The sequence below is a fragment of the Paramisgurnus dabryanus genome, chromosome 15 (genome assembly GCF_030506205.2).
Source record: "Paramisgurnus dabryanus chromosome 15, PD_genome_1.1, whole genome shotgun sequence".
Classification (NCBI taxonomy): domain Eukaryota; kingdom Metazoa; phylum Chordata; class Actinopteri; order Cypriniformes; family Cobitidae; genus Paramisgurnus; species Paramisgurnus dabryanus.
The window spans coordinates 27,658,971-27,683,319 of NC_133351.1; the positions used below are offsets into that span (position 1 = coordinate 27,658,971).

At 41.1% G+C, this 24,349-nt stretch overlaps 1 protein-coding gene across 3 annotated transcripts in view; it reads left to right on the forward strand.

Moving 5' to 3' along the window:
- The window catches only part of myo16 (myosin XVI), a 226,132-nt gene extending 213,588 nt beyond the window's left edge, over positions 1-12,544 (forward strand). For 2 of the 3 annotated variants that reach the window (XM_065292939.1, XM_065292940.1), the window contains exon 36: positions 7,170-7,308. Coding sequence is in view for 1 of the 3 variants with exons in the window: in XM_065292938.1 (XP_065149010.1) it covers positions 7,170-7,349 (180 nt within the window). In the remaining 2 variants the exon portion in view is untranslated. Of the gene's footprint in view, positions 1-7,169 lie in introns of all 3 variants that reach the window. The other variant, XM_065292938.1, reaches the window with a different exon arrangement.
- The last annotated feature ends 11,805 nt before the right edge of the window (positions 12,545-24,349 follow it).

Genomic DNA, 24,349 nt, shown 5'->3' on the forward strand with positions numbered 1-24,349 from the left:
CAGCGCAACTGGCTTTTAAAGGGGATGCGAGCTGAGACTCTCATTGGTTTACTGCACGTTACGCCCAAAATACTCTCATTACTCATAAAAAAATAGAACAACTGTTTTCAACCGTGCGGTCGTTGCACAAACAATTTTCCCGTCGTTAAATTAGCAAAAGTGGATTCGGACACGCCCATTTAGACGTTGTGCTGTGTGCTTTAGACAATGCGCTTAGATCGTTAAAATAGAACCCTTAGAATTGAAAAACAATTTAATGAAACAAAACATTAAATCATACAATTTCATTCAGTGGGATAACAGCCTTATTTTGTAGTTTTTAAATTTCAGATTTTATGATAAATTAATGTTTTTTATAAAATTTCATAAAACTGGGGCCCCCTGGCAACATCTCGCGTCCCCCAAGGGGTCCCATCCCCACTGTTCCAAACTGTTCTATGGCATCACTGTGAAGAAACCTTTTAATCAAGATTAGTTTTAATTGTGTAGTACATGCTTTTAAAGGATGAAGGTGTCACACAATCTGCCATTGATCTCACCAACAACAACATTTTTTTTTTTTATTAATCTTTATATTTGGCAGTGATTGCAGGCTTTGTTAAATTTTATTATTTGCCTTGTTTTTTTCTGTCAGTTGTTTTTTTCTCTGCTGAAATCCTATCGAGCCCCAATTTTGGGTTCACAACTCACCAATTGACATCCACTATTATGTGTACAATATATATATAATGTTGAACACATAATAGTGCTAAAGACAGTTTGACCCGCTAAAAAGCTATTATTAGACTATACAGTACTGCAAATAGCATAGATAAGCGAAAAAAAGACATATTCTCTGACAAATAAAGAAGAGAACATTACAGAGAGAGATTGTGCCAATTACCCCAGCAGAGTAAAAATGTGACTTGCCGTCTCATAAACCGCTTGTTAAAGTCGCCATGAAACGGAAGTAGCGATTGCCTTATTTTCCCCGTGGTGACGTATATCCGAATGAAACGGCTTTTGAGATGAAATAAGGCAGGGCTGGATTTGAATTTGTCCATCGAGATCTGATTGGATCGTTTGAAGTTGGGTCGTGTTGCTAATTGCTAATCACTGCGATCTTCTCCCGGACCCCGCCCACCTGCCATACTTTTGACCGGAAGTGAAGAGAGATCGTTTTGAGGAGGGGAGGAGATTTGCATTTTTGATTAAAGATTATGAGCACACACGAATTTTTAAAAAATAATGAAGCTCACAAATAAGTCATTTGTTAATAATACCACACTATTAAAAATACATATATAGTTTTTCATTTCAATTTCATTGCGACTTTAATAATGATTCGCTTGCCCTTTGCCCTTCGTATCACGATTGCTTTATTTAGTGGTGGGGGTTAATTCGGTCCAGTCTTTTCTGTTGAAGCCTCATGCATGATAAGACAGCGATGTTCCCGATGTCCCCACTGAACTGTCGCTGAAGTGACATTCAGGCGTGACCTGTATTGAGTTCCAGCCCTATATATCCATGAAAGGATGAGCCGGTCTGAATGTCAGGCCACGGGCCACTACTGTCCCCAGGGAGAGGATATTTCCATGTGTCCTCCCTTAACTCCTCTGATCATGCTGACCAGGTGATCTTATTTACATGTGGCTGTGATATCTCTTATGTTCGACAAATGCTGTCAGTGTGTTGTCTATGAGTTTTAAAAATGTCTGCAGAGCTAACCGTTTCACTCTGCCCTAAGATATGAATTGAATGTGACGTTATTCAGGTGCATTTATCCAGGTGTTTGAAATGGATTTGTACATGGTCCCTCAAATTGTGTCTGGTCGTCATTAGGAAATCTCAAGAGATTTTCTGCACTTAGATTTGAATTGCAAAAACTGCTTCCTTTAAAATTATTTGTCAAGAAGTCGCTGGTTTAATGGCTAAATCTTTGCACACAGAATCCAGCTGCGGGTACACACAACACATTTAAATCTGACACGAAATGCACGTTACATTGTGTTTTATTTAAATTAAATAAGTGCTTTTTTTATGCGTAAACACATCTTCTTTATGCACAAATTTTATTGCTCTTATTCACTATTATATGCCTTATCTACAAAACTAAGCACTCGTTTGCCTACATATAGAGGAGTGCAATAACCGTTTCCATTAGAAAGCAGATGGTTAGTTAATAGAGATGTTTGTATACATTTTTATTATTCATGGCAGCAGATGTTTATTCAATTATGAAAAACATTATATCCAGGCTTACATTCAGATGTGCCGTCAAACAATCTTTTTGCATTTTAAAAGCGCCAAATCAGCCTTTCACCCTGCAAAATATGACTTTCTCACTTAGTATTTTTGTCTTGTTTTCAGTACAAATATATTAAAATTCTTAAATAAGTATTTTCTTGATGAGCAAAATGACAGAAGAAAATAAGTCCAAAAATATACAACAAAGTGAATTTGTGCTTAAAAAACTGCCAACGGGGTAATACAATTTTTGAATTAGGTGTTTAAGAAAAAAGTTATGTTTTTTTCTTACCCCACATTGCAAAAAAATGACTTACTTTCTTACTTAGTATTTTTGTTTTGTTTTCAGTACAAATATCTTAAAATTCTTAAATCAAGATGCAATTTCTTGATGAGCAAAATAACTTAAGAAAATAAGTCTAGTTTTTAGACAAAATGTATAAAATTTAAGTGAATTTGTGGATTAAACCAGCAAAAACATCTGCCAATGGGGTAAACAAAAATCTTGAACTTTTTTCTTAAAAACTTAATTCAAGAAAAATGTGCTTCCCCCATTGGCAGATTTGTTTGCTTGTTTTATTCACAAATTCACTTAAATTTGATACATTTTGTCTAAAAACCTGACTTATTTTCTTAGGTAATTTTGCTCATCAAGAAAAAAAATTGATTTAAGAATTTTTTAATATTTGTACTGAAAACAAGACAAAAATACTAAGTAAGGAAGTCAATTTTTGCAGTGAATTGGGAGACATTTCTTCTAGTTTTAAGCCCAAATTCACTTTAATGTTATGCTTTTAGTCTAAAAACTAGACCCTTTTTCTTACGTCATTTTGCTGATCAAAGAAAATGCATCTTAATTATTATTTTTTTAGATATTTGTACTGAAAACAAGACAAAAATACTAAGTAAGGAAGTCAATTTTTGCAGTGCATTGGCAGACATTTCTTCTAGTTTAAAGCCCAAATTCACTTTAATGTTATGCTTTTAGTCTAAAAACTAGACCTTTTTTCTGTAGTCATTTTGCTTATCAAAGAAAATGCATCTTAATTATTTTTTTTTTTTAGATATTTAAAAATAAGAGAAGTGCAAAAAACGGTGCACGTGCAAATAAACTGTGCTATCAGTAGATGCAGTACGTTGGTAGTGAACCCTCTTTGGGTGTCCCTGATGATGGCTGGGCTAAATTTAGAGTGTTAGTGTTTATACAGGCTGTCTGTATCCACAGCTCTAAGCGCGCATGTGTGCCCTTTGATGATGTCCATAAATAATGCAAGGTTAAACATAATGGTCTTTTGCGTGAATATGATCCGGATGCTTTGTGTGTCTCTTTGTTTAATGTCCGGATAGCATTACGGGCGTGAATGCACTGATTAACACCAACGTCATGCTTGGTCTTTATAAGTGCATATGATTGGGTAAGTGACTGTGTGTGTCTGATTAGTTCAGCACACTCTGTGCCATCTTAAGCTTTCTGCTCAGCTGACGTACTGATGTCACAGCCAAGTTCTTAGAGTGACCAACAGACACCAGAGGTGTAAATTATGGATCAGGCTTTCTAGAGCTGTGCGTGTCTCCCTGGTTCTCCCTCTAAATGGCTTGAATTCCATACACGTCTGCTCCACTGTAACATCACCACTGCATCCCCGCAATGTTTATGGATGAGTTACTGTACCTCTCAGTGCATGCAAGTAGCTGTAAAACAAGCCAGGGGCATCCCATTACATCATCAGGGATGATCCAGTTGATACCCCACAGTAGTTTACTAAATGTTCTACTTATGCAGAGAACAGGAAGATGAGCAGCTTTAATAAGATTTAATCCTTAAGGTTAGAACCGTACGTTGTTATACAATTTTCTACTGTGAGTTATTTAAGCCATTGCAAACTATAGATCCCCCTATTTATGACATAAGGGGCTGGTGTCGGGACAGGGCTTATCCTAGTCCCCGACTACAATGCATATTTGAGCTGCCTCTATTTACAAGCATTTTGTTCTGACAAACAAGGTGTGATTGCAGGGTTTGAAATTAAAGGGATAGTTCACCCAAAAATTTTAATTCTGCCATAATTTTGTAAATTTCATGTTGTTACAAACCTGTACACATTTCTTTATTTCAATGAACATAAAGGAAGATATTTTGAAGAATGTTTGTAACCAAGCCGTTCGTGAACCCCATTCACTTCCATAGAAGGAAAAACTAATGCTATAAGTGAATTGGGTTCATGAACGGTTTGGTTACAAACATTCCTCAAAATATGAAGAGTTTCGTGTCAAAATGAGATAACTCAGTTTTTAAAATCTTTGTCAAAACATATTTATTATATATTATCATTCATACAGGTTTGTAACAACATGAGTGAGTAAATGATGACAAAATTTTAATTTTTGGATGAACTATCACTTTAAAGTCGCCATGAAACGGAAGTAGCGATTGCGCTGCAAAAAAAATACTTTCTTACTTAGTATTTTTGTATTTTTTTCTTGATGGGCAAAAAGACTTAGCAAAATAAGTCTAGTTTGTAGACAAAAAATATAAAAAAAAATCTGCCAATGGAATAAGAAAAAAATTCTTGAAATAAGTTTACTTTTTTCATAAACACTTAATTCAAGAAAAACTTTCTTATTCCATTGGCAGATTTTTTTTATTGTTTTAAGCACAAATTCGCTTTAACTTTATATATTTTTTCTAAAAACTAGACTTATTCCCTAGGTCATTTTGCTCATCAAGAAAATACATGTTAATTTAAGAATTTTTTGATATTTTTACTGAAAACAAGAAAAAAATACTTATAAAGTAAGAAAAGTCATTTTTTTGCAGTGTGCCTTATTTTCCACATGTATCAAATCATCACTTTAATATCAAATTTAAGTGATTTTGTGCATAAAACAAGCAAAAAAAAATCTGCCAATGGGGTAAGCAAATTTTTCTTGAATTTAGTGTTTAAGAAAAATGTTTTGCTTACCCCATTGGCAGATTTTTTTGCTTATTCTATGCACAAAATCACTTAAATTTGATATTTTGGGTCTAAAAACTAGACTTATTTTCTTGGGTCGTTTTGCTCATCAAGAAAATACATCTTAATTTAAGAATTTTTTTATATTTTTACTGAAAACAAGACAAAAATACTAAGAATTTTTTTTCTTGAAAATCATTTTTTGCAGTGCATGAATTTAAAAAAAATTAATGAAATTCACAAATAAGTCATTTGTAAAGAATACCACAATATTTCAAAACAAATTACAGATTTTTATTTTATTTTTGTGGCGACTTTAACACCCGCCGAATGCTGGTAAATATCAGTTGAGGCGGGTAACATTTCAAATCACTAGCCAATTTGGCAGGTTACTTTTTATAAATTGTCCAATCGTTAATTTCTTTGAAAAAGCTCATGTAAGCCAAATCTGCAAAGTTTTAGTGTAAATACTTAAATTGTGACTCATCGTGGTATACTAAATACAGCATTACTGCACAGCTTCTACACATCTCTAGCTTAAAAAAACACCCCAATCGGGTTGGGAAAGGGTCATAAAAACCACATACAATGATTTGGACATCTGCATTTGTTTCTTTACCTTACACTGTAATATAGTTATAATAAAGTACTTTGTACTTTTGTTGTTTTGTCATTTAAATCAAGACACATTTCCTTAAGATGCAAAAATGACCTAAGATATTAAATCTTGTTTTCTGACACATAAGTCTTGTTTATGCTTAAAATAATAAATAAATCAACTTGAATCACACTGGGTTTTTTCAACCCATAGTTGGGTCAAATATGGACAAACCCCACTGTTGGGCTATAAATAACCCTATGCTGGGTTGTTGTTACCTAACATTTTGGGTTAAACAACCCAACATTGTTTAGAGTGTAAGTACTTAATAAAGAGGTAAAACTTAATAGAATAGGATCCTTATTAAATAAAGCACTACAGTTCTGCTTTTACTCACTCATAGTGTATTATACACAAAGAACAAATGGTCAGAGGTTTCTCATTGACCACAACAAAGCCATGTGACTTCCTCTCAAACCCAATATCTGTCATGAATGAATCAGAGGCATAGCAGAGCTCCTGATCAATTGCTGGCATTTACCAGCTGGAGATGATTGGGATGGATTGATTGGAATCTGTGTATTGATTACTTTTGCGTGATGAATGTTAAGCCCATGGGTGGGTTTTGTATAGTTGTCAGTTGTGTTTCATTAGGCAGCAGCTGTCATAGAGTTAGGCCCTGCTTGACCAGATGTTCGCATTCACTTCTCCTGGGTGCTATACAGTAAATGGCATTTCGGTAACTTATGTGAAAGTGAAAATGACAAATCCGCCATTTCAGTATATACCTGAACCTGTGCAAGAATACTGTAGGTCATAGAAGACCACTGTGTTTTAAAATGTTACTACACCCAAAAGTGAAACTTCTGTTATTATTTAATGTATGACAAACCTTTTTGAATTTCCATGACATGCAAAAGGAAAATTTATAGTGCATGGTCTCTTACAAAGGAAACCAATTAGCCAACTTTAGACTCAAATCAAACATCATTGGTTGTGTTATGTGTCATGAGTTGCAAATTTGAGGATAGTGGGGGGACAAAATTTTGGCTTGTGAATAACACAAAGCCATTGGATTGATTTTATTGATGGATTTTAGATGTACATTGGACTGAATTGGAAACTTGAAATGCTTTATGGTCACAAACTGCTATATCTTCGCTCATCCACCTTTCCACCAAATTCTGTTCACATTTCATTCCCTGTTTAGATCCTTTTTGCTGTTTGTTCATATTATTTACCTTCTTATGAAATCCAAATTAAATTGTAATTATAATTTGGATTGTTAAATTCTATGCTTGTCGTATTAATCGTTGGTAAGTACTGTAGATACCTACAGATAAATTCATATCTCCACCATACTAAAACCTTCATCCTGCCTTTTTCCTCAGGTGAACCAGAGGTCACGTGTGAGTTGGGACCATCGGGCCACCCTGCAGGATTTATTGCGTTGGCGGAGAAGTGTTTGTGATGGTCGACCCGACTGGCAGAACGCATGGCTCCACGCAAACACCTCACCCACCTTAACATTGAAGAACAAGAGATCCATGACCAAAAAAGCATCGTCCTAGTGATTGTGGTCTTCCTGAGTCAATCTTCGGCTATCCCCACCTCATTCCTTAGGCCAGATGGCCCTTTTTACGTTAAACGCTTGCCCTTATCTATGCAGGGCTAGACTTTGAACTCAGGTAAGAAGGGCATCCTAATGTGAAGGTGAGAAGGTAGATGGCCTGGCTTATTTCCTCTACCTTCTTTCCTCTCTTCTTTTGAGAAAATAAAGGGACCCATGGAAACAAGATTGCCCCACAACTTTCGCTCCAACTAATGGCCAACTGGGACCAAAAACTTTGGGGTTAGTAGCCCCAAAAACTACCAACCCCAAACCTAAAGGATGAGAATCATCACTGGGCAGCCAAAAGAGGCACAGCTATTTTTAACCTTATTCAAAGTGACCTACAGTAACTGTTGTTCTGTTTGAAAGATCCGATCACATTGCCTTGATTGCAACACATCAACGCTAATCTTAGGGCTGTGCAAACATCTATTTCCTGTGCTACTGCGTGCTATAGTTTAAATCTACATAGTTGGCCATATTTTAGTTTGAAACTCTGGTGCTGGTCCTCCCACATGTGATTGTTGTTGCCTGGGTTGGGTGAAAAGTGCCAGTTCTGTCTCAACTCAAGCACTGCAAGGCACACAGTTGTGACAGACATCCTTAAAGTTTACAAGATAAAAAGACCTCCGCGGTCTAGCTTTGTGAACAATGTCCTTCAGGTTCAGAGAAGCAGCTACACCTTATGCTTTCTTCAGGTGCTTCGGTTACCCTCCATCAGTGGTGGCAACCATCACACACAGGTTGTGACCTTCAGAAGAGGTCAGGGTTCAGGGAAATAACCAGTAACATCCCAGGTTCATGACCTTTCCACCAGCTTCTGGAATATATTCATGTGTCTGTGTCAAGCTTTGCACACCGTACGCCAATATACACATGGAGATCTACAACTCAAAGATTTTTGCAAGCGTTCTCGGTGCTCTGACGACAACCGTTGAACAAACCGGGGATGGATGCTTTTATCAAATGGTTAAAGAGCACAATTCTCCAAATACACCTGAAATCTAAACCTGGAGTCTTACTGCCAATTTGACACAAATTATCCGAAAACTCTACAACATCTCCCAAGATTTAACTTCAAAGGTGCTTATGTACGAATGCTGGGTTTTGTGGATTATGCATGTCAGTACCTTGCTAGATGACCTTCTGGCCTCGCAGAAGTTTCAGACAATCCATCTCTCTCGTGGTTTTCCGTGCTTGAACGTTCACAGGCGGCTCCAAACCGAGGCGTGGGAGATTTGGTTTGTACATAAATTGGACAGGTGCAGATTTATTGCCTGAAATGACTACAGAATAAATATTTTTGAACATCGAAGATCAGGCGACCGCACCATAAGCACAGCCAAGTACCTGATGTACAGGCATTTTTATTTTGAGAATGAACAGGACTCACCGCCTGGTGCTTCACATGTACTGGTTATCATCAGTATGATTGAATGGGTAATATACAGATTGTGAAGGCAGAATGTATTATGAGTATGTTGACAAATTATTGTCTATGTAATGGAAAGAGATTGTTTAATGTGTTTGATGAGGTACTGCAGTGACAGAAATGCTAAGGCGGTTAGTTTTATAGTGTGAATATCATTTTAGTACAGAATGATTGTCTTTTTTTCATGATGAACTTTATGCCCATTCTCCATCCCTGCAAGACTGTGGTCAATGTTCAGTATGTATAAAGATCTATAATGTGTTGTACAGATTGTTTGTGTTTGTGCAGATATGTTTGAGTTGCACTTTTGCCTCCGCGTTTGGTTTTAGCTTCATGAAGATGAGCTTCTATTCATTGCTGTTTGCTTATTTTGAAGGTTGGATCCTGTCTTGCTTTAAGAGGGTTTATACGGAGTCCCTAATTTAAAGAGCGATGTTACACCTTCTAAAAACAGCCCATTATGGTATAGTGACTGATCAGATCCATGTTAAAAGTTGAATGTACATACATGGTACAGTACTGTGCCAAAGTCTTAGGCCACCATGCCACCAATAGATCCGTTGTTTTACAATGGTATAGTAAAAATACTCTTTTATTAGAATACAACTAGAAAATACAAGAAATTGTATGCATTAATAAAAAAACGGAATAAATGTATAAGCTAAAGTGTCAAGTATTTAGTGTGACTTCTCTTATACTTGAGCAATAGACCAATTTCGTGTTTGCAAACAGAGATGACGTTTTTTGTGGGCGGAGCCAAACTGGTTGCAGAAAGTGACTGCTCCGCAGTAGGGTTGTGAAGTGTTTTAGCATTAAACCGTGATTTTTATGGATCCGGTGTTCTGTCGAAGTCTGATTCCTTTATGGTTCCCTTTAGTGCAATGTTTCCTATAGCGTTTTAATCACATTACGTTTATTTTTTTCTAGATAGATCAAAAGTTTAAATGGCTTGGCTACTGATATGCATGTATGTAATGTATATGTATTGTTCTTTTTTGCTAAATCAAATATTTTTACAGTCTGAATCGCTAAAGTACATGTAAAAGCAATACTATCATGTATTATATATAATAGCGTTTATTAAATATTTCATATTTTACAGTTTTTATTATTTCTTCCTTAATAAATTATAATTGTAACATGATAAAAACGCTATAAGAAACACATGGAGGGAACAGACTTCGACAGAACACCGGACATCTTCACTACTTATTTTCTATTCTAATTATTAAAAGATTTCCAGATGATTTCCTCGCTCCATTCTGTCCGTTTAAGGGCTTATTGTATCATAAACACCTACGTTTATCTTCAAATGATGTATTTGACGATGGTATTCTATAAAAATGAAAGCCATCTTTTTTGGCATTCTTATTCTGACCCTTAACAGCACAACCGGACATTTTCCAGTGAGTTATCTTGCTCTTTTCACTCGTGTCTAATTCATTTCCACTGTTTTTCTGCAACTGCATTGCGCGCGCAGCTTGCAGTGACGTAACTGTGACGTCTACTCTAAATTGGTCTATAGCAGGAACCTGCAGATCTAAAGAAATGTACCCAAAACTTTTACCCGAACCAGCCATGCATAAATATATTTTTTTCAAACTATATAGACAAATACGAGAAAATATAACCCGTGTTCGACCCCCGACTGGACCCGTATGGAAACGTGTGTGTATACAGTCTGCAGCCCGGCACCCTTTCAACCAATTCAGTGCGCCGCTCCATTTATTTTGATTTGTTTTCCGACGACAACGCCAAGGTAGCCACTAAAATGTTAATTACCTACCAACGAAAATTACCTACCGCCAGTTTAGGTCTTCTCGGGTCCGTTCGGCAAAAAAAAAACGGAGACCTGATGCCGCTAATATGATACCCGACTCGTGTCAGAGGCACACGTGAAACTTTTAGAACCGAACCTGCTTGGGTCTCGGGTAGGGCCTCAGGTTTTTGGATCTAAGTGGACCGGTGAGGATCTCTACCTGCAGACTCTCTTAAACCTAAATTAAATGAATTTCTAATTCTAATCTAATGACTTCAGGACTTCAGTCACCTTAAAAGAGGTCACACAAAATACTGGCCTGACTGAAGCTGCCATTTTGTTCTGAATTTGTTTGCTTTTTACATTTTGTGAACAGATTTCTTGTATTTTCAATTTGTATCTTAATAAATATGAATATGGATAGTCATTAAAACTGCTAAACCAGCAAAGCTGGTGGCCTAAGACTTTTGCGCAATGCGCTATATGTCCAAATTTGTGAAAACAGCTACAACTTATAATGCATTTCCAAAGCCAGCTTTTTATTGATTGTATTGATCCAATTCAAGTCATGCAAGTAATTTATTTAAATGTGAAAAACTATCTTTGTGTCATTCAGATGAATTCAAATGTAGTACAAAGCTGAAGTGTCTGATTTTTCTCAATGAACAGACTCAAACAAAATCAAACATTTTAATCAAATTTTGTCTACCAAAGTCTACCATTGGTTGCTCAAGCGGACAGACCCTCCCCAACCTCAAGGCTATTGGATCAGTGTCAGCTTGGGATGTTCAAAAGTAATAAAGCAAGGTTTTAATAATGCAAATCATTCTACCAATAGCCTACTTCTAGTTGTCTCTGCATATTAAAGGAAATATGTGAAGTATCTTAACATTGGCAGAATCTATACACTTCAGCTGTAATGTGTTACTACGGGCATCAAGTCATAAAGCGGGGGAAATAATATTGAACACATCACATAAGTATTTTTTAGTAAATACCTTTCTAAAGGTGCTACCAGATGTTGGTAACAACCCATGCAATCCACACATTCAAAGAAATAAACCATAGATGTCTATAAATTATGTGTAATCATGTCAAACGAAGGCAAAAGTATTGAATCCCTGAAGAAAAGGATGTGCAAAAGGCATAGAAAGCCACGACAGTAGGTAATAAAAAGTAATGCTGCCCTTTGTCAGTGCAAATAACAACAGCTGGTTCAGTCCCAATTGATGGCATGTCAATAGCACCTTTAGAAAAATGTTAAATGAGACAAATGGTAATGTGTTCAATACTTACTTTACCTGCTGTTTAAATGTATGTATTTTACCAGTACATTATCCTCCATTTAAACTTACGAAGTGAACAAAACACAATGTGAATTTTGAAATCACTCTTATGATTTTAAAGCTGCTACTGTATTGCGTACAGTATTTGTCTCTAGAAATGTGAATATTTTCCCCTTCACCCATTCCATTGATTGCTTTCAGGCAGCAGACGACTCCGAGCCGGATCCGCACTGGATCTGCGGCAAAGTCAGCAGGCCGATGGAGATCCGACCCGGAGTTGTATGCTGTGTACCAGAGACATTAAAACCACTGTGCTGTTTTATCAAGTACAGTAGGGTGACCATATGTGCCATTCTTCCCGGACGCCTCCTGGCCAGGATTTCGGGTTCGTCTTCCGGAAGTCGTATTTCTCGGCCGCATACGTCATAGAGGATTATTATGATTATTACAGAAAAGCAACCGTTAAATTTTAAGGTATAATGAAACTACAATTGTATGGTGAATGCTGAATGGTGTATGCGGTCAACAAATACGACTTCCGGAAGATGCACCGAAATCCTGGCAAGGACGTGTCCGGGAAGAATGGCACGTATGGTCACCCTAAGTACAGACCAGTGCTATACAGGCCGGGACAAACTTGATGGGCTCAATTCACAATAGTCACACGTGCAACAAGAACGTCTCGGTTACGGATGTAACCCTCGTTCCCTGAAGGAGGGAACGGAGACGTCACGTCGTGACCGACGAATTGGGAACTCGCTTAGAGAGACCAATCTGCTTCGAATACTACTAAAACGCCAATGAACTTGGCATTGAGATATTTGCATAATGCTGGCGCCGCCCCGCCAGGTGCGTATATAAGCAGCAGGTGCAAATAGGGAAATTAGCTTCTTTTTCGCTGAGAAAGCCGGAAAGTGTGACCGGCCGTAACAGCAGGTGGCAGCACCTGTGGCGACGGGACGTGACGTCTCCGTTCCCTCCTTCAGGGAACGAGGGTTACATCCGTAACCGAGACGTTCCCTTTCAGTCGGTCACTACGACGTCACGTCGTGACCGACGAATTGGGAATCCCTACCAAAACGCCACTAGGGGCTGACCTCTTCCAGTGTCTGCGTAAAGCCCTCCGGTTCCACTTAAGGAGGAGGAGATAGGTTTTAAGGCAGAAGGCCGGGCACTAGATGTTCCATAACCCCACAGTAGTGCCAGCGACTGGGAAGCGCCCTACCTGAGCGGGATAGGAACGCTGCGGAAGCCACCGCCCCTCTTAAGGGCTAATGGTGGGCCAAAGTCAACCGTAGTTGAGGAATAAAGACAGCCGTGGCTGTGTAAGCAAAGCAGTGCTCTGCTAAGGGAAACGTGGGCTGGTAGGATTAACCCCACGGAAAAATACTCACAAAGGAACCCGGTGGGACACAATGTGGAGCCCGAGCCAGACACGTAGGTTCGCGAGGATACAGCTAGTGAAAGGCTGACAGCCAATGCTCCGCAACAAAGGCTGCCAAGGCAGCGGAGGAAGAACAATTCAAACCATTACGCATTTTTGTTCTGAAGGCCTTCCATACTGACACAGTTATGAAGCATCAGTTGGAGGCTGCAAGCCGACCTGCGAGTCTGCTCTCCGTGCCCTCCCTGGTGAGGAAAGAACACGAGAGGATACAGGCTCGATACGAACACTGTAAAATCTAATGAACGTATTAGGTGTCGCCCAACCAGCAGCTCTGCAGATGTCTGTTAGCGAGGAACCACGAGCTAAAGCCCAAGATGAGGCAACGCTCCGTGTGGAGTGCGCTCTCAAATTAAAGGGGCAAGGAATACCCTGAAGATTATAAGCCAGGGCGATAGTATCAACTATCCAAAGAGACATCCTCTGCTAGTGACAGCTTTCCCTTTCTGCTGGCCACCATAACAAACAAAGAGCTGGTCTGAGGTCCTGAGGCTTTGCGTGCGAACCACGTAGAGTCGCAGTGCGCGTACGGGGCACAACAAAGCCATGGTTGGGTCTGCGTCCTCCGGGGGCAGCGCTTGCAAGCTCACCACCTATCTCTGAAGGGAGTGGTGGGAACTTTGGGCACGTAGCCTGGTCTGGGTCTCAGTGAGACAGCAGGACCAAACTAAAAGCACAAAACGTCAACAGAGAATGCATGTAAATCCCCTACTCTCTTCATGGAGGCCAATGCTATCAGGGTCAGAGTTTTCATTGATAAAAACATCAGACTCGTAGACTGCAAAGGCTCAAAAGGGAGACCTGAAGGCTTCAGCACCATGGACAGGTCTCAGGAGGAAAGAGGGAGGGCGCGAGGGGTTTAGCCTGCGAGCGCCTCTTAAAATGTAATAATTAAATCATGCTGGCCAACTGATCTGCCGTTGATAAGTGAGTGATGAGCAGAAATAGCGGCGATATCAACTTAAATGGAGGAGGGACAGCCTACCATCTAACCTATGTTAAAGATATAAAAGCACAATGTTAATGGGCATTCTCTGGGGTCCTCGCGTTGCGAAGAGCACCGGGTGACGAAAAAGGTTTCTTTAAGCGCGTAAGCCCGTCTTGTGGACGGTGCTCGAACCGCGTCGATGGTGTTAGATACCGCTTGCGATAAATCACCTAAACCTTGCGCGCGCTCAACGACCATACATGGAAATCCCACAGGTCGGGGCGCGGGTGCCATAATGTGCCCCTTCCTTGAGAAAGAAAGTCTTTCCTCAGGGGAAATCGTCAGGGAGGGGCTGTCACGAGGAGCATTAACTCTGAAAACCAATCCAGTACGGGGCGACTAATAAAAGGCTCTCCTCGTCCTGCCTGACTTTGCACAGTGTCTGCGCAATAAAGCTCACTGGAAGGAATGCGTATTTACGCACCCCCCGCGGCCAGCTGTGTGCCAACGAATCCACGCCGAGGCTGCCCTCGGTTAGTGAATAAAATAGGCGACAGTGGGTATCGTCCGGCGACGCAAACAGATCTATCTACGCACAACCGAACTTCTTCCAAATTAGCTGGACCGTCTGGAGGTGGAGTCGCCATTCGCCGGGGGCGCAGCTCGGGAAGCGCGTCTGCCGCTGTATTGAGCGAACCCGGGATGTAAATGGCACGAAGGGACCTCAGATGCTTCTGACTCCAAAGGAGGAGATGACGAGCGAGATGCGACAGGTGACGAGAGCGCAAAACCGCCTTAACGGTAAATAACGCAACAGTCGCAATGTTATTGGTGTCGGCTAATACACCCTTCCCTCGCATCTCCATAGCGGAGCGTACAAGTCCCAGATATACAGCGCACCGCTCGCGGCAGTTGGGGTGCTATGCACACCCCTGAGACTGCAAGCCCGTCATACGTGGCTGATCATCCCGTGCTGAGGGCATTGCAATATACAGAATGCCAGGAGACCCCTCAGGGGCATATCTTCTATCGGAAATGCCGGGTCTACCACGGGGAAAAATTTAAATGACACGCAGGTGCAATGTTTACACGGTGTATGTCGGTGTGCCACGCTCTCCTCGAGACTCGATCGTAAGCCAACGCTGAAGCGGTGTCATATGAAGCAGCTCGGGCGGCGTCACAGTCTCAGCATGCTGTCATATGTCCAGGAGCTTCTGAAATTGTTTCAGAGGGTCCGCGTACTTCCCTCGAATTAAACCGAGGCAAGTCAGAACTGACTGGTTGCGCGCTCTTGTTAAACACGCCAATTAGTCGATCGAGTCTTATTTCCATACTGAGAAAAAGGATCCTCTGCACGGGGCAAAGTTGCTCTTTCCCAGTCGACCTGAAGACTTAAACGAGCGAGATGCCAAAGCATTAACTCTCTGTGTTCGCACACGTCTGCCAAGAACGGGCTATTATAAGTCGACGTAGAAAAAAGCAGAATGCGAACAACACTCTCTCTCTGACATTTTAATGCCGTGACTAGCACATGGAGACACGGAGAGAGAGAGACAGCTCGAATGGTGTACTTCGTATTAATATGCCCACCCCACGACGCAGAGCGAAAAACGGTCTAAAGCGAGGGGAGATGGACACAAAGTACACGTCTACAGGTCTAAGGCTGCAAACCGATCTGAATATTGAAATACGAGCCTCGGCGTTATCATCCAAAAAGAACACCTTCGTAGAGCCGGTGCGTAAATCAAATCGGTCGTAACCCGCCGCGTATTTTGGGTACTATGAGATAAAGGCTGGAAAAACCCTATCATCATCATCTCGGTAAGAGGGACCGGCTCGAACATCCTTCGCCAACAGGATATCGACTTTTGCACGCAGTACATGTGCATCGGACGCTTTCACTACAGTGAAACGAAAGCCCGAATTTTGGGGTGTGCCGGATTCGTAACCGAGGCGGATCGTGCGTAAATCCCAACGAAACGGGCTGGGAACTGAAGCCAAGCACCCAGGCACCGTACGAGGAGAAATAACGACACTACCGAAGTACCCGCGGTGGGGCAGCGAAGCGAGACAGGTGGGACTGCCGGTGCGTCTGCTGTGACAGCATAAACATCTACAGTATGTGTGTGTGACACTGACCTGAGCCCGCTGAGGGTGACGGTCGTCTGGTCTCCTCTGCGGAGAGCGCAGACTCCGATAAGGGTGCTGGTGGTCCGGTCTCCTCAGCGGGGAGCTCGGACTCCTCAGGTCACCCGCTGGCGATAGAGGAGAGGTAGGGTGAGCTGGTGTGTGCCCGCTCACGGCTCTCTCGATCCTCTGGAGACCTGGAGAGGGAAGAGGAATGCACTCTATGTGTGGTTAGTGGGTACCGGCTAAACAGCCGGTGGAACATATGCAAACCAAGGATTTTCCACCCGACCCTCTATCGGGGGAAGGAGCTCCATCTCCTGAAGAGTGATCCTCTGCCAATCCGGGTCGCCCTTCACTGGCCACTTAAACTCCCGATTTTCACGGGAAGCGGCTAAGCGGGCGGGGCGAGCTGCTGACGACCGGTTCCCCTGCGCTGCCGAGATGGGGTCCGAGGAGGGGAACGGAGGTGGTCGCCGCAGGACGCCGACGGCGAGAGGCAGACTGAGGAGCCGGCGTGGTGGACCAAGGGCAGCTCTGTTCCGCCGGGGCATGACCTAGGAGATCGCCTCAGTCTGTGCAGCGGAGCTGTACGACTCCCCTGGCTCGCCGAAGAGGCCGGTCTGTGAGACAGGAGCATTCAAGTTGTTCTCGTCTGCGTCCGTCATGTCAGCCAGACACAGCCAAAGGTGGCGATCTTGAACCACTGAGGTGGACATCGCACGACTGAAGGTCGCGGCCTCCCTGGTAAATCCTTTGTGAGCCTGCAGCAACGTTATTACGTGCAGGGCTGAAGCCGCCTCTCCGGCATGCCTGATGGGCAGCGTCCGTAACCGGACGACTGTCTACAAACACGGGAGGGAAGGGTTGGGTGGTCCCTCCAGGAACGCATCCCGCTCCACTGAAGGGGTCCCCGCCCTTAGCGGCTCCGTTGGTGAGGGAGGTGAGGGGTGAAAGCTGAACGGCAGGACGGCCGCAAATCACGTCAGCTCTTCGTGCCGTCGGGGAAGAAAGGCACAGGAGGAGAGGACCGAGAGGCCCGAGCAGCTCCAAAGTACCAATCATGTGGGCGGGACGGTTCGGGCGGAGAGGGGTTAACCTTTCCAACTCTACCGTCTCCGCCGCTCACGGGCACGGCCGCCATCTCCGGAACGACTCTGCCTCGGAGGAAAAATGGACACCCCTCTGATGCTGCAGAAGTGACGGGACCAGAAGGAGGTCCAATGGATTCGGCAGACATCGTAGAACACGACTCTGCAGTCTCCACCGGAGCCTCAACCGGCTGAAGATGAGAAGGCCGGTAGGTGGAGGACGCATCCTCCGTCCTACTCAGCGTAGTGACGCGAAGGGCGCCCTGCGAGCGCTTGACAGCCGCACCATGGCGGCGTCAGCACTGCAAAGGCGCGGACAGCGTTCCCGTAGAAACGACAGTCGTCTCCGCAATCCAAGAGGGTTATGCTCTCACAGAGAGAACAGAAACTCTCCACGAACGCAGCCCCGGAGTGCTCAATGCCTGAGCACGAAGACAGCGCTCGTGACCGTCACTGGAACCCTTATACTTCTCGCATCCAAGATCGCACGGGCGAAAAGCTATCCTGAAAAGGACGCTGATCCCCGCATATACGAGAGAGTGGCTGCCTTTAACAAGGCACAAAGCTCTCTCGTATCACTCTTTTAGGGAAATTCACTCAGATGCTTAGTTGATGAGCGCACAGGAAGGCAACGCACACACTAAACTCAAAACAATAAACAGATGTAGAGCCGTGGAATAAGCGAAGCGTCCGCTGTGATACTGCTAGTTCAACCAACTTCAGCAATCAAATCCCAACAGAGTAAAGTAGCTTCTCAGTAGCAGATACTGCCGGCTTTCGAAGCGAATAAAAGCTAATTTCCCTATTTGCACCTGCTGCTTATATACGCACCTGGCGGGGCGGCGCCAGCATTATGCAAATATCTCAATGCCAAGTTCATTGGCGTTTTAGTAGTATTCGAAGCAGATTGGTCTCTCTAAGCGAGTTCCCAATTCGTCGGTCACGACGTGACGTCGTAGTGACCGACTGAAAGGGAACATCTGCTTAACAGGGTTAAAAAAACTAGTATTTAAACCATTTGTTTCTTTATAGAAAATTAATTAAAGCATTGGCTAGGCATCAAACCTTTAAAGCAGATAGAAAATGAAAAGAATTGTACAGTTTGAGCTCATTTTTACTGGCGAAGGTATCTAAACGCATGAGAAGTTTCTTAGCTCTATGGCCGTCATGTCTATTTTGTTGTGCTTAGTCTGCTACAGTGTGGAGATATAGACTTCATCCAATCTAACCCGGTGCCGTACAACCATCCAAACCCCCTCTTTGAGAATTTTGTTATTTGTTATGTTCACCAGACGCGATTACAATTTCTTCCCAACCCCCAGTTCAGTCTGTTTTATTTTCTTGTTTTGGTGGCAGAACAAAAGCCAGAGTAATGGATTGGCTGAGTTCAATACAAAGAGATTGTTGAATACATCTGTCTTAAAGATGAGAGGAAAACTCATTCCGGTTCCTGCATTGGCTCAGATACACAGAGCTCGATAAAAATGTAAAATTTATATAGCTGTTGCCATCGTTTCTAGTCAATGTGTTATTTATTTTTCGGATCATTCTGTAAATTACAAATATGCTTAATACATATATGTCTGTGGGCAAAGAAAAGAAAACTGTATGTCTTGGTACATATTTTGTTTCAAAATGTTTTATAAAATTCCTGTACAGCAATAAAGCACAACTGTGTCAGTCTACTGAAGTCAAAGGAAACCTCATTTCTGCGTGAGAAAAGATACTTTTTGTAACACTGTCCTGTTTACGCACAACAACTGAAACCAGATGCGCACATATGGTCTAGGTCAGCTCGATCTCATGAGAATTCGTACGTATTTTATGAGTTGGCTAATTTGTACGAAGGAAATTGTACAAAAACATACAATTGTCATAAAAATGAACAATAATGAAACCCCATGCCTAACCCCAACTGGGGCAAAGGAAATCACACAAACAGCATTGGTTCAAAAAGGGACGAGCCCAGCCTGCTGGGTTGTAATTTAACCCATGCTGAGTTGTTTAAACCCAAAATGCTGTTTTTAACCCAATGTTGGGTAAAATATAAATATTTTCTGGGTTAATTTAAAGAGTTTGGTTTCAAATTACAGTAAATCCATTTTGACTAATTTCGGTAAAAAAGCGTGTTTTCAAAGTGATGAAGATGAAAAACACTATTTTCTGTTACAAACTTTCACATAGCATCTTTAGGTTATAATAACATAAAAAAATCAAATCCATAATTTTATTTTCAAAGATTTATTATAAAAACAGATAATTTTTTCCGCAAACTGCAATAAATCCAACAGTTTTTTTTTTTTTTGCTATAAATCTATTGAATATTCAAAAATGAATCTAATATTCATTTAGTTGACTAGTGGTATACACTGATAAAATAAACATTAATGGAATTAATCAAAACACTTACTCTGTCATATTATTAACACTGTCATTGCTGCTGTCGTCCTTGAGACGTCGTCGCTGAACTTTTTTGACAGCGATCAGCTATAAAATGTTTTGGTCCTGCTTGATTTTTGTTGACTTCGAGTAAAATAATGGAAAGTTTTTCATAAGATCCTCTGAGGTCAATGTGTCAGCATGACAGAAGCTTGATGCTGTCGTGTGAGAACAAACAACAGCCGGCATTTTTCCGTCCCCCGAATGGCTTACATTTCCACCACAGGTTTATCAATGCCATCAAAATTATTATTTAGTTTTTGTTTGTTTGTTGATCATGAAGTACAAAGTAGATGAAGAAAACTAGGATTTTGTGTGCATTCAAAGCGCCACCATTGTTGTTTACAATACGTGGAATCGTGCGCTGTGATTGGTTGAGCGGATTTATTGCATTCTGCAGAGAAGGAGTTGCGTTTATTGAGTTCTGGGAAAAATATGACAGAATAACACGGCGGATATCAGATTTTGCGTAAAATTAAGAATTAACTTTTTAATACTGACCTGATACAATACTGATTTTGGTGGTAACTGTTTTTTTTTGTTATGGCGTTTATGTACCAAACTCTTCTTGTCCCTTTTTGACCCAATGCTGGGTAGAAAATAACCCAGCATTTTTTAGAATGTATATAAATGTGGTCATACATATTAATAGGAATTAGGCACCTCGTAAAATACGTACGTTGTCTAAGCTATTATGTTAAATATGTATATTTGCAATAATTTGTTTGTGACATAAAATTAAGTGAATATCACATTTTAATGTGCTTTTGGGGCCATTAAGTTGATAAATGAAAATGATTCATTTTGCTTATGATTATTTAGTGACAAACGGTGTGCATTGATGCTTTAACATTTGCATCTTACATTTATTTTGCAACAGTGGCTGTATTGTTGAAATGATGGTTTTTCTAATTGAAAGCATATCACCTTCCCAAGCCATCTAAAATATTTAAAAGATGTATATTGAATATCCAGCTTGATCTCAAGAGAATTCATATGTATTTTACCAGTTGGCTAATTCATATGAATTCATACGGAGTAAGTTGTGCAAACTATAACAAAACCCCACACATAACCCCTACGTCACAGGGGCAAAGGAAAATCGTACAAAAATGTAGAAATGTGGTCTATGGCGTATAAGCGTAACACTTGGCATTAACATGCGTTTTTGTCAATCGGATAACAAGTTGACGACGTTAATGCCAGGTGTAAACGGTGTTCAAAACGTTTTGAGCTCGTCCACTTTCGACCACTTTCAACCACATCCAGAGGCAGTTGAAACCCCTTTCGATCGGATCGCTTTGGAGTTGCGGAACGCATAATGTGGTTGAATGTGTTCGAACAGCCACACGCGACCGCCTTTTCTCCGCCCATTTATCTAATCTGAGGTATTAAACACAAGTTTTATGTCTTTTTTTGACTTCTGGCGTGAACATATGGTAAACGGTGAACAGCGCTATTTTTAGCCTTTCATTGATAAAACTAAAGCGGCTGATCTCCGTAGTTTAGTTTTGAAAGCGTGTGAAAGTTGCGCGATCCTATTTCATCAATTGCGCTGAAAATTCAGAGAAAGCTCTTACATACACACGTACAAAACTCTTTGCAGCATTTTTACTTGCTAAACAAGCAGTGGACTCCGACATAATATTAGTTTGCGACATCCATATAAAATATATCTCCCGCTCGGGTTTGAATGACAGCAGAGAGACTCGCCCACCGTCTCACAGACCACCCCCTCACAGTATTCAGGACAGATGCGGTCGAAGTGGACAAAAGAGAAGGATTTAAATACCAGGTGTAAACGTAATGTGTCTCTCCCGTCCACTTGTGATCTGATCGATGAAAACACATCTTAATACCAAGTGTAAACAGCCCCTAAGAATTAATACGAATTAGCCACCTCGTAAAATGCGTTCGATTTGCCATGAGACAGCGTTTGGGATATCCCCAAAAGACAAAAAAAAAAAACATGACTCAGTATATCATTTTCTTTGAATTAGCACTTACAAACCTGTTATTGTACATTTCAACATCAGAATGTTCAGCATGCACAGTAGAGTAGATTCAAATCTAACAGACAAGCCTAAATAGAGGCTTTCCTTGCATGACTAAAACAGCAAACATCCGGAGCTGTTCCTCAGGACACAGGGTGTGTAACAGGCGTTTGTGTGTGTTGTGTAAAATATTGCATAATGTGAATGAGAGGTGCATGTGTGTGTATGTGCGTGCTTACTGTTGGATGGTGCTGGCTTGGGTACAGCGCTTGCATAAGCTGATTAGACTCTTATCGCTCACCGGGCCATAAAGACAAGCAAAGACTCGTAAATCAGACCACACAGTGGGGCGCACGCCATCCGAGTCACATGTTCAAAACAACTCGGCATGCGTGCTTACTGTAAACAGTGTTTGCTATGAGCCCGCTCTTTCAATAGGGGCTACATAACATAAGTAACAATACACAAAGAAATGCAAATATGTGACCCTTTCGTTAAAATCCAGGCTAAGGTCGTATAATCTCATCATGAGATTAAGAGCATCAAAGTTGGATTTCACTCATTGATATCACATTCATTTCAATCTTTGATGTGGATTTAGTCAGCATTAAAGATATCAAGGTTATATTTTCACAAAATGTTGGGTTTTCAAATGGAGGTTCACATATCTGAAAAGATACTGTTACCAACTCTCATATCATAACAAGCATGTGTTTATGATGGGAAGCATGTCGTATGGTTACACCAAACATATAAATGTAGTTTATTTGCTTTTTGCCAATAATAAAGGTGCAGGGTTAGGAGACCTCCGTTGGTTCTTCATTTATATGGAAATCCAAACAGCTGTGTTGATTACACATTCATGCATTGTACCTCTCTTGTGCCCATTAGATCCACTCTTCTTGTTTGAAATGAAATTGTTGTGACTTTGGATTATAATGTGAGAAATATTACCAGCAGCTGATGTACGTGTGGTTCAGTCTTTTTGAAAAGACAGAGCATTCCTAGATAGCAGAACACCTATTATAATGGTAAGAACATGATTTCCTCTCATCTTCTCCTACCATCTGCTTGTGTTGACACGTTTAACAGGTTGAGAAGGAAAAACGTCTCTCTCTCTCTCGTTCCGGGTAGGAGCTGGATTTCCAAGGATTTTCTTCCAATCAGTTAGAGCTCAGGGCTGAAATCAACAAGGGCAGATGGTGAGAGCAATCATGGCTATAGATAACCCACACTAAAAATGACCATTTCATTCAAACTTAAGGGAAACACCTTTAACCAATGATATGGATGGGATTATAAGTGTTAACGATTTAGATCACTCAAATCTGCTTTTTTTAGGTTTTTAAGTTGCCTGGTTGCATTAAAATTCTGAGTTAATTCGACTTAAAACTTTTTTGAGTTAATAGACTGTAAAAAAGTTATTTAGAAATGACAGTATTACTGGCAGCTGTTTGCCAGTAACTTAAAGGGATAGTTCGGCCAAAAATGATATTAAACCCATGATTTACTCACCCCCAAGCTGTCCGAGATGCATATGTCCATCGTTTTTCAGACAAACACATTTTGGGATATTTTAGAAAATGTTTTAGATCTTTCAGTTGATGAAATGTAATGTTACGGGGTCCTTGACCTACAAGTCCAAAAAAAGTGCGTCCATCCTTCACAAATTAAATCCAAACGGCTCCAGGATGATAAACAAAGGTCTTCTGAGGGTAATCCACGCGGTGTTGTTGTAGAAATATCCATATTTAAAACTTTATTAACAAAAATAACTACCTTCCGGTAGCGCCACCATCTTAGACTCCTCTGTATTCAGGAGAGAGTATTAGCGTAGTGTACGCACTTTTCTTAGTGACGTATGACAAATTCGGAGAGCGGGGGCACAGAGCAGCAGCAGAGTAGCCTCCGTAGGCTGCGTAAGCTCTCATCCTGAATGCAGACGCGACTAAGATGATGGCGCTACCGGTAGGTATTTATTTACGTTAATAAAGTTTTAAATATGGATATTTCTACAACAACACCGCACGGATTACCCTCAGAAGACCTTTGTTTATCATCCTGGAGCCGTTTGGATTTAATTTGTGAAGGATGGACGCACTTTTTTGGACTTGAAGGTCATGGACCCCGTAACTTCACATTTAATCAACTGAAAGATCTAAAACATTTTCTAAAATATTCGAAAATGTGTTTGTCTGAAAAACGATGGACATATGCAACTCGGACACCTTGGAGGTGAGTAAATCATGGGTTTAATATCATTTTTGGCCGAACTATCCCTTTAAGGGGCTGTTAACACTTGATATTAAAAGATGTGTTTTCATCGATCAGATCACAAGTGGACCAGAGAGACATATTCTTTTTACACCTTGTATTTAAATCCGTCTCTTTTGTCGACTTTTGATAACCTCTGTCCTGATTTCTTTGAGGGGGTGGTCTGTGGAGACTGTGGACGAGTC